The sequence below is a fragment of the Armigeres subalbatus genome, chromosome 1 (assembly GCF_024139115.2).
Source record: "Armigeres subalbatus isolate Guangzhou_Male chromosome 1, GZ_Asu_2, whole genome shotgun sequence".
Lineage (NCBI taxonomy): Eukaryota > Metazoa > Arthropoda > Insecta > Diptera > Culicidae > Armigeres > Armigeres subalbatus.
Window position 1 is genome coordinate 224,460,433 of NC_085139.1, and position 11,370 is coordinate 224,471,802.

The window sequence follows — 11,370 nt, forward strand, 5'->3', positions numbered from 1 at the left end:
AACAGTCTACCCATTAGTGGTGCAAGTAATTTGGTAGCTATTAATGTTAAATAACATCAATCTCATTTTCGTTATCAAATTTATAAGTTTATCTATTGGCTGAGATATAAAAGCTGGATATTTCGCATAATTAACGATTTTCTAAAAAAATTTCCTTCGTGGGTTTACTAAGACCTCCACTATTGGCTCCGTTACCCTAGTAATCGTGCAGTAATCTTCAGCAAAAGAACAGGTTTGAACGGTATAACCCGCAGTATTCTCGCGTTTGTAGCAGTGCTTAAGCTAATTCAGTCATCTACAGCTACCCAATCTGTAACCATGAGACTAGCGTTCGCTCTTCTAGTCTGGCTTCCAGTCGCAATACAAGCAAAGAAATTTTTCATCCCAAATCTCAAGGTATTATCAAATTAGCAACGTAAAATTCTTCCGTCTTCTACAGCCATTTTTTTAAACTTTTTCAGGCCAACTGGCACAAGGCCCATGAGTTTTGCACATCGTTGGACATGAACATGGTAACGGTCGAGTCACAGCAGGATCACGACGATTTGGTACGGTTCATCAAGGGTACGGATAAGTTTTCCGACGCGACCAGGTTCTGGATCGGGGCGAGCGATTTGGCGGAGGAAGGAGTCTACACGTGGATATCGAATGCCAAGTTGATGACATTCACCAACTGGGCGGAAGGAGAACCGACCAATAACGATTCCGAAAACTGCGTAGAGATGATTCACAACACGTATGTGAAGCGAATTTGGACGTGGAATGACATTGATTGCCGGGGATTTCGGGCTTATTTCATTTGTGAAGAGCGACGCGGGCAGAACATTGCAGAGTTTTGAGAAGTGTGCGATGACGTCTTTTGACATATTCAGTAAAATAGTTTGTAACGTTGATTAATAGTCTTTTATTTCGAATTAGCTCTCAGTCGACATAATCAAGACGGGTCACTTATTTTCAGCTATCAGTGCACTTGACATCTTTGTTCCATACCATCTATGGTTTATTTGTTCATTTATTCATTTATTGATCTCAATCAACGCGCTAAGGCAGTCCCAATGATTGTTAAGGTGATTAGGCAATTGACGCCCAAAAGATATTGTTGGTTAAATCACCTTTATGTCAACGAAAATTTCAGCCAAACGGCTTTTAGGCCAAAAGACTTTTTCAGCAAAATGAGCATCTTGATCATGTGGCATTTCCGGCCAAATGACCTGTCAGAGCAAACGACTTTTCAGTCAAATAACCAATTCAGCATTCGAATGAATGGCTTTCCGCCGTATGACTTTCAGCCAAACGACGGGACGAACCGTTTGGCCGAAAGTGTCGAATATGTCATATGGCCGAACAAAACATTAGACCGAAACCCAAACGGCTGGAAGGGGCATTCGGCTCACAATATCGTTCAACTAATGTGCTCATTTGGCCGAAAATGTCGTTCAGTCAAAATGATCATTTAGCATAAAAAGCCACTTGACTGAAAAATGTGATCTGGCCAAAATGGACATACGGCGATAAAAGTAATTCTGCTGAACTGATCCTTTGGCCGTAAAAGTCGTTTGGACGAAAAGATCGCTTGGCAGAACGGGGAATTTGGTAGAACGGGACGATATTCTTGGTCATATTACTCGTTTAGCAAATGACATTCTTAGCCGAATGGTCCTTTGTACCAAACGACCAATCCGACCAAACGACCTGTTAGGGCAAACGCCTTTCTCTGCCAAATTACCAGTTCGACCGTATGTTGCTTTCGTCCAAAGAACCAGTTCGGCCGAATGTCCCTTTCAGCCAAATAACATTTTCTGCTAAACCGTTTTCGACCTAATAACCGTTTGGGCCAAATTTTGTAACTGATGGTTTCAAAAATTGAACTATCACATAACATTATTTCGTCTCGCGAATAAAAACCTAATGCTAATGAAGCGAAAAAAAATTCTACTCTTTTTCCCAAATTCTACACAACTCCCATGATGGCAGACTCTCCGGATGTATTTATTTCCAGTGGTTTAAGCGACGCCAATAAAAACTTAGCCGAAAGCAGCTATAGGTGGCGATGGTATATAAAAATAAATATGGTAAATTCGGGATTGTCATGGAGCTTTCAGACGAACTTTAACCGAGAATCGCACAGCCAAGATCGGGAAAAAAAAACATTGTAAGAATAGGGACGATTAAAATTTAAAATGTTTTTAAAGATGATAAAATCGGGTCCCAACTTGATCGCAAACGTGATGAAATCGGAACGTTACAAAATTGGGTCAACACTTAAATTTTGAAAAGTGGTTTTTTGACAAGAATAATTGAGATAAGAATTCAGTAAGTAAATATGGTAGGGGAAAAGACGGCTTTTGGCAGGTTTTGTTCTATTATTGGCAGGGGGTTTTGCGTCGACCAAATTTTTTGAAATTCGGCCACAATATTATTTGATTTGCAAAGAATGTTTAGGCCAAATTTGAGCATAATCAGTCATAAGAAACCCCACTGACAATAATAGAACAAAACCTGCCAAAGCCGTCATTCCCCTATATTTTTTATTGTTTTATGTATTTTTATTTGTTTTCATCGCTTTTGTTTCTTTTTTATCTCGTTGCAGAGGGCGAGTAATGGCGCTTGAACCTAGGCTTATATGTACTGGGTTGGACACAAGTATTCGTCATGTTTTCATAGTAATATATATGCATTCATTAAATATTTTTGTGCATCAGTGTATAGGCCAGGGCACTAGACTAAAAACTGTGTTCCATCCCAAGACGTTGAGGACCCAAGGAGTGATCATTAATCATCTTAGCTAAATCACTCCCAACGATTCAACAACCATCACCTAACAGTGTAAATGGAACGGTTGGTACGAGATGTCCCCGTTCTATGGCCTAATTGTGAAATCAAGTTAAGAATTGATTCGCACAGGTAAATTCAACAACGCTGCACAGTAGGCCTGGCCGCTTTTATGCTTGAACTACATTTATGATATGCTTCTAACATAAATATTGACAAGAAAAGTGATAGGTGTAGTCGAATCTATCACTTTCCAGGATTCTTCCATAAACTGGCTGTGTATGTTTATACTAGACTAGACTAGATTTTAATTTTGGGTCGCGAAGATTTGATTTTAGTCGGCGCAGATTTGGCGTGCAAAATATTTTCGGATCATCGTAACAACTCTGCTAGTGAGGAATATTTCGTTTAACGAAAAGTTCCCACAACTAGAACACAGATCGAACAATCGCCTCATAATACATTAATACATATTACAAAACTCAATCAACTTAAATAAAAATAGAGCATACCAAAACGATGAGATGTACAAATTATGTTTACGTCACTTAAATCAACAGCTATGCATCACGTTTTATACTTAAACACTTTCAACAAAACATTGAAGAAATTTTTAAGTGAAAAGCCAAATGTGTTTCTGTTGATGATACAGAATTGTGGAGGAATTTATATGTATAAAATTTTGAATAGAGTTTGAATTGCTTTATTCAGCGGCGCAGCCAAATTTTTTTATGATATGAAAATTTGAAATATTAAGGGTCTGTCTCATTTGGAGAATTAAACTGAAATTAAACTCAAAAGTGACATTTCTATAATTATCGAATAACCCTGCTCGCAGGGCAAGATTAATTTCGACAGATATCGAATCATTTTGCATCGATGTCTTATTGGAGCCATTCTTATGGCCGGGTGATTTTCTAATTTTCGAACTGTCACTTTTCAGTTTAACTATCCAAATGAGACAGACCCTAAAAAATCATTTTGAAATTCCGTTTAATTTCGTTAAAAGTATGATTTTTCAGTCGAAATTTTTGAAATTAAACGATACGAAACGAAATCAGAAAATCAGGGAAGGCTTTGCGCATCTCGATTCGAACGTAATTTTACCGAGTCGAACATGTTTGGCATTACGGCTTTCGATTCGATCTTTTAACTAATGTCGAATTAGTTTTTAAACCTGGGTCAGTGCCAACCCGAACCCTGAATAAAAAAACATTTTCAGGTCCATCTGTCATTGGATATGTTGGTGTGCGTAGCATCGTGTTTGTTTTGATTTGAAACATATGATCCAGGACATCCAGTGCACTAGCAGTGCGTTGGCCTTGACTAATCAGATCATGATAAATAAAAAAAGTGCGTGAACTGTTTTTGCGGAAAATGGAATTTACTTTTGGGCGGCGGATATATGTATTTAATTATTTATATTCTATAATGCCGTGCACATTTTTATACAAAGAATTCCGTATAGAAATCATGTAAAGGAGATTTTTTATTCTACAAAAATTCATCTAATAAATCATATTGATATTCCAATCACTATTTCTGCAAACGTTTTTTTTAACACTCAGAAGCATGTCATAAAAATTCTACAGGATACGCTAATTTTTGTCCTCACCACCCCTCCTGATAAAGGTAGCCTCACAGCTCAGGAATATTTTCCGCCCGGTTTTTGGGCCCCGTGCAATTGTAATGGGACCGGAATTTTGATTTTCCATGCCCAAATCTTCGGGAGAGCATATGTAAAAATACACGGGGAAAAATCCGTGGACCAAATTCCCGCTACTGCTAGGAGTTCCTTCTGAAATTCTTAATATTTCAATAGTCCAACATAGAAAACTTAACAACGTTTTGCTCCGGAAGTTCCTTCAGAAACTCCTCCGAAAGTTCATTCAGGAATTCCTCCAGGAATATCTTCGAAAAATTTCCTGCTTCCTGGAGGAACTTCCATAGGAATTTCTGTGTTAGCTTCCAGTGAAACTCGTGAAGGAACTTCCTGGGGAATTCCTGGAGGATTTCTTGGAAGATTTCTTGGAAGAACTTCCGGCAGAACTTCTCCAAGAACTTCCAGAAGAGCTCCTTCCCTTCCAGAGGAATTCCTGAAGGATCTTCCGGAGGAATCCCTCAAGGAACTTCCGGAGGAATTCCTCAAGGAACTTCCGGAGAAATTCCTTAAAGACCTTCCGGAGCAATTCCTCAATAACCTTCCAGAGAAATTCCTAAAAGATCTTCCGGAGGAATCCCTCAAGGAACTTCCTGGGGATTCCTTAAAGACCTTCCGGAGGATTTCCTCAATTAACTTCCAGATGAGTTCCTAAAGGATCTTCCGGAGGAATCCCTCAAGGAACTTCCGGAGGAATTCCTCAAATTAATTCCTGGAGCAACTTTCAAAGAAAATCCTGGAACAGTATTCAAAGATATTCCTAGAAGATTTTTAAAGGAATTCATCTCGAAGGGATCTCTTGGAAAAAAAAATATGGAGGAATGCCTGAAAGATATCGCCAATGAATGCATACAAGAATTCAAGAAAGAATTACTGGAATTAAATTCCGAAACGCACGAAAGAGTTTTTAGAATAATTTCAAAAGAAATTCTGCATATTATTTAAGGAAGAATTCTATTCGGTATTCCTCAAATATATTTGTCTGAAAATTCTTAGCGGATTTTGAGAACGGGTTTCAAGGGGAATTCCCAGAATAATTCCGTCCACCGACCTAATTTAGGACACAATCTGTGAGGAAACCCTGAATGAACGTAAGAATAACTTCCCTAACAATTATTTTTAAAACTGAATCTAGACAACAGTACCGGATTAATTTCATTTAAAACTACATTAACAAATATAACGAAATTCCTGAAAAAAATTACAACGCACTTTTTATTTGAATAACAGACATGTCTGCAGTTTCGTTTTTCCCTTCTGCTTGTTTATTCCGCCCAGTCCCGGTTTTGGTTTTGACAATTGAAGTCCAGTTGTATTGGTGAACCCGGTGCGAAACTGTGAAACAACACAGTGCAAACCCGGTAGCTTTGGGGTTGGAACTAGTGCGAAACTAGTTCCACCCTGAGTGAATAAAAAAAATGACAGCACTTAGGTTTGAACAGGTTCCAACCTAGGTTGGAACTTTTTAAAAACGAATTCGACATAAATTTCGAGCATTTAACTAAAACACATGAAAACATCAAATTAATTTATTATCGAATCCTTCTTTAGCTTTAAATTATGTAGCTCAGCATTGGATCTGTGGCATAAACTCGAATAAACATAACACTTATAATTTGTGTCGTAACAATACCTCAATTTACAAAACATATTGTATTGGCATAATCAGAGCCGTAGCGTGCTAGTTTGGCGCCCTTGGCGAAGACTTCATTTGGCGCCCCTCTTTTTTCACATACTTCTTCTTCTTCTTCTTCTATGGCTCTACATTCCAACTGGAACTTGGCCTTTTACATACTGGTTTCTTGTCAAATTCAGATAGAAAAAGAACTAAAATAATGTTATACTGTTATTCTTCTCTGATATTTTTATTTGTCAAAATTAAAACTTAACTCTACGCGCTTTTACGTTTGCAAACTCTGTTACAATCTCATCCAAATCAACACTAGGATGCCAGATACAATTTTTAAATGTCTGTGTTAATCTCAGTAAAATGTCTGTATTTGTCTGTATGGGGCTTCAGAGGTATACTTGATATAGAAAATTACTCAAAACCATAAATTTTTGATATCATCGAATATCAAGCCTTCAATAATCTGAACTTCGGAATAAGTTTTCGTATAATAAAATATGTATAAATATGTATAATAAAAATAATTCGAATTCATTTAGTTTCCGTTAGCGATTATTCAGCTGATATTCAGCGGCCACTCTGCATTTTTTGAGTCCTCCCGGATTCACAAAACGCCAATTTCAATTCTGTGTTTTCCGCCTCAGAGCTGGCTTCACCCTTTTAATGAATAATGACAATTCATCAGAGAAACCATCACATCTGGTTGGTTATTTTATCATCAAAAACTTTCCCAACTCCACCAAAATCTGGTTCGGGGGTTGATCAACCAAGCATGGTCTGATCGAATCTTTCCGGATAAATGGCGGAAAAGCCACGTTGTACTCATCCACAAAAACAACATTTCCTCTCGAGATGTCACAATGTATCGGCCTATTTCTCTGACAAGAAGTGTCTTCAAAGCCGTGAAAAGGCTTGTAAATCAGCGGCTGTAAATTAGAAGTCGATAATAGGTTCGGCTTTCGCTAACAAGCGTTCCGCCCAGAATACGGCACGGGCACATACTTCGCATATCTGGAAGATGTACTGCACAACGCCTACAACGACGCAAGCACGTGGATCTAGAACATTTCCAAGGCCTTCATCAGGACTTCTAACAGTGGCAAGAATGGAAATTTTCCGGCAACCTCCTTGCTTTTGTCCAGAACATGGTAGACTCTGACAACCAGCAAATGCGTTCGAGGACACGTCCTCATTCCGCTGGTTGGGTGACTAACCCATCTCCAACAAAAAGATTGTGGAAGTTCTCGGAGTCTCCAATGATTGAAGACTCTCGTTCCTTTCGCACTCCCGCGAACTCAAAGTAAATTGTTAGACCAGAGACAACGTGGTTCGGACCTTGTCTCATCCTCATCGAACCAACAACAGGAGGTCCTTCAATTCCTACGTTCGAACCGCCTCAAAATTGTTACTCGCAACACCAGCCAGCCGTACTTTTAGACTCTGCTAGCGCCATCTCCATATTCCAGAGTGACAAGCCTAAGCACAATAGGATCCGCATCTTAGCGAACATGCTCTCGAACACGACCTTCCCTTGGATCCTGGGGCACTGCGGAGTGCCTGGCAACAACAAGGCGGATCTCCTCGACGAAATTGGACATCAGGACCAACATTCCACGACATCCGTCCCGTTTGGTGATGTCAAAACCTCATGAAGAAAATCATTTGAGAAAACTGGGATAAACTGGACAACTACATCCGTTTACCTCCGGAAAATTTAAGGGACCACATCGGCGTGGACATAGGTTCCCTATTTTAAAGAACAGCAGATCATCTCCTGGCTCCGAATCGGGCACAGGCGGCCTTTGAATAATTTCGGCATGAGCCCTTTCTGTACTATCTGCAATGGCTGTGACGTTAGCAACTCTGTGGAGCATTTTGTCAGCGGATGCTTCTAAAATCAAGTTCTTCCATTCAAGAGTCCAAGGTCACCTTCGTCACCTTAAAATCTTTATGAAATTTGCACAATTGTTCCAAAGGATATACATTTAAGCATATTCCAGGCTCCAAGCATTCCGAACGAAAAAATCCTGGGTCTTCAGAAAAATTGATTCGATTTTCTCTTGTGTTGTTCTCTCAAAATTCCATACGTAATGTTTTCAGAAGCAAAATTTTAATTTATACTGGAAACATCATCGGAGATTCTCAGGTTTTCATGATTTTTTTCTGCTTTGGTTTTCCTCCAAAGATAACAAATGTCTGTACAAGTCTGTAACATCAATCAAAAGTCTGTATAATGTCTGTAATCTGCATGCAAGACCAAAAGTCTGTATAAATACAGACATGTCTGTATATCTGGCATCCCTGCACAAGATAGAACTTTGCTTTCAATCGAGATCAACGCAAGATTTGTGAGTCGCTCCTGTCCCATTACTGAACGTAAATAGTTTTTGATTATTTTCAGTTTGCTGAAGCTCCGTTCGCAAGATGCGACGGTAACTGGTAATGTTAGAAATACTCGTAGACTTGTCATTATATTCGGATACAAATCACATAGAGAATACTGCTGAATGCACGAGAGCAGATCACTAGGTGAAGCTTCTTCTACATTTTCTAACAGAAGTGGAATCTGGGATTTGAATACTTCCAACTCTGAGATATGTTCAGCTCCATCGACATCCGATGAATATTTCAAAGGGAAGTCCAAAGCACTTTTTCTTATTTCGTTCCATTCCATTGTTTTGAGGTTCTTTCCGTACAGAAATGAAAACTCCTCGGAAATTTCTACAAAACCTTCATATCTTGTGTTCAGCTCAGAGGTCAATTTTTCGAAGACATCGTTTATTTCCGTAGAAAATCGCTCCATGGAAGTTGGGAAATTAACGGCAGATTCATCTGCAAATGTTTCCTTCTTTCGCTATCTTGTTTCTGGAAAAAAGTCATCAATTCCCATTTCACAACAAACACGTTTAGCCTCACACGTAACGTAACCGATGAGTCCTTGCCGCATCTCTTTTAAGGCTTCATGACATGTCATTCAGAATGGCTGCCTTGCGGCTTACCAACACAGTCAAACATTCACCTACCCCACCCATCCCGATATGCACAGGTAAATTTGAATCATATAGGAAACTGTTCCGTTTTCCATCTCACTGTACATATATTCATCTCATCGCGATACAAAGAAATACGCCACCAATTTCGTCACTTCTTTTTTTAACATGCGTGCTCACTGCTGAAAAAAATCACAAAATAATAAACAAATCAAATACCTTTTCATTGCTTTGTTTTTCGTGAGACCAATATCGGAGCTATGAGATGAAGTCCAGGAGCTGTAACCCTATTGCCTACATACAGTGTTGGGAAATGAGTGAGCATGGTTCGATTCATCCTCACTCACTCACTCATATGAGTTGAACCAGTTCTGTTCACGCGTGAGTACTCACAGGTATGGTGAGCACTCACGCGTGAGGAAACTCACGCCTGAGTGAGTAAAACTACTCATTCGATTTTTTTTGTGAGTAAGTGAGTAATAGTTGTATTGATAATATGTTTTGTTTTTTAAATACTGTATAGCCTTATAATGCTAGTAATAATGAAAAATGCGAATTTTCCAAGTCAGTTTATGATCATGGAGTGAACGCGTACGTGGTAAAGGTGTGCGTAGGTTATAAAAATCGCCGGCGGCGGTTTTTCATATAATTTTGGTCAGCGGCGGCGGCGTTTTCGGCGTCACGCGTATGTGTCGCGAGCATATGGGACTAACAAACCAATAACATACCGTGGCCTAATAATTTTATGAGTTATCATAACAGAAAACGCTTTTCGTACGTTATACTGATACCATACAATGATACCTAACACTCGAGTTTTGGTTTTGGTTTTCAAAGTTTTCTCAAAAATTTATTCGGGGATTTTTAGTTAAGCGTTCGTTCACAAATAACGTAACACTAAATTTCGCAATTTTAAAACCCCACCCTCCCTTACGTAACACTTTTTGTATGGAGGATTTTATTTTTGTATTAGTCGTAACGCTCGACCTGATCCCCTACGAAATTTGGGAACAGACGGTCAGGTTATCAATCTCGAAGATAACATGCTGACATGGAAACTGGTGAACGGTGGACTGTTTATTTTCCATGTTAAGATCGTATCACAACTGTGTTTATTCTCCACGCTCGGGGTTCTTGATCATGGCCAGAATGCCCCCGAGCGACTTGAGGAAAACCGTACACACTGTGCTGCATCATGTCAGCATCGAAGGTAACTTCAATACGGTGTAGGTTGCACAACCCTGGGAAGATAATCTTCAGGAGATTCTTCAGCAACAAAATAAAGCTAAAGACTAGAAACCGGTAATAGATTTTACCGGTAATAGAAAAAGACAATCTTCAACAAAGAATCTATTTCGTGGAAGGCCACGATGGGAACATTAAAGAAACATCCCCAGACCGATAAATCTCTTCGAATCGTCTGGTACGTATAAGGACGCTGTAGCCAATCATGTATCCAGTAAACATTTGAACCATTTGTTTGAGAAACTACATATATCTATTTAACATAATTCCGAGAAATCAACAAATTACTGTTTTTAAACAAACCGAATCTTTGGATTTTTTCGATACAGATCAATACACGATAACCGTCACCGACTCAGTGACTGAGTAGAGTTCACACTTAATCACGATTTTCTTGTTCGGTAATTTTTTTTACCGATCTGAACTGCAAATTGTAAAATATACCGAGAAGGTCGTCAATTTTTAGAAATTTTACAGTCCTATCAGTAACAGATTCATTGAATTACTGACCACTGTTATTTTTATACCGGGTTTTCAGCAATAAGTTACGTTTACTGGATAGATCATTAAAAGTCAGTACAAAAAATACCGACTATTCGGTACATATCAATATTACGTGCTGATGGCTTTGAACTGTCAGAATTTTTCATTTTACCCGCCACCGTCTCCGAGGACCGAGCTGAAACATCGGGAACAACCATTAAATCAAGTTTCTTTCCACTGGCAAGCCGTTCCGATGTATTTACGTTTCCTGAAAAACTAACCGACGCGGAAGCAGAAACCGAAGTAGACTATACATTACTGGATATTGAGTGGACATTAGTTGCAAAATTAATATTATTCATTCGAAACAAAAAAGAGAATTGCAATCGAAGCCAACCTGTTTCTTCAGGGCAAGGATTCAAGCCGGCAGAATACCAATGTTGTTTGCTGTTTGTCTTGCGCTGAGCGCGTTAACTGGAATAATCCTGTGCACTTAAATAAAGCGGCTCATTTTACACAAAATTAGATTCAATACTGTCACTATTGCAATCGAAGTTACTATCTAGCAAACTTTTCAGGGAATGTCTTCC

At 39.0% G+C, this 11,370-nt stretch overlaps 1 protein-coding gene across 1 annotated transcript; it reads left to right on the forward strand.

The window, feature by feature from the left end:
• The first annotated feature begins 264 nt into the window (after positions 1–264).
• LOC134211463 (perlucin-like protein) lies at positions 265–888 on the forward strand. Its single transcript, XM_062688343.1, has 2 exons — positions 265–396; positions 462–888. The coding sequence occupies exons 1-2, from the start codon at positions 319–321 to the stop codon at positions 837–839; spliced, it is 456 nt and encodes a 151-aa protein (XP_062544327.1). The 5' UTR covers positions 265–318; the 3' UTR covers positions 840–888.
• Positions 889–11,370: the final 10,482 nt, after the last annotated feature.

Excerpts from the sequence above, each read along its gene's own strand:
- LOC134211463 (XM_062688343.1), top strand. The coding sequence starts at position 319 with ATGAGACTAGCGTTCGCTCTTCTAGTCTGGCTTCCAGTCGCAATACAA. Across the intron at positions 397-461 it reads TTTTCATCCCAAATCTCAAG|GCCAACTGGCACAAGGCCCA; the intron begins GTATTATCAAAT and ends AAACTTTTTCAG.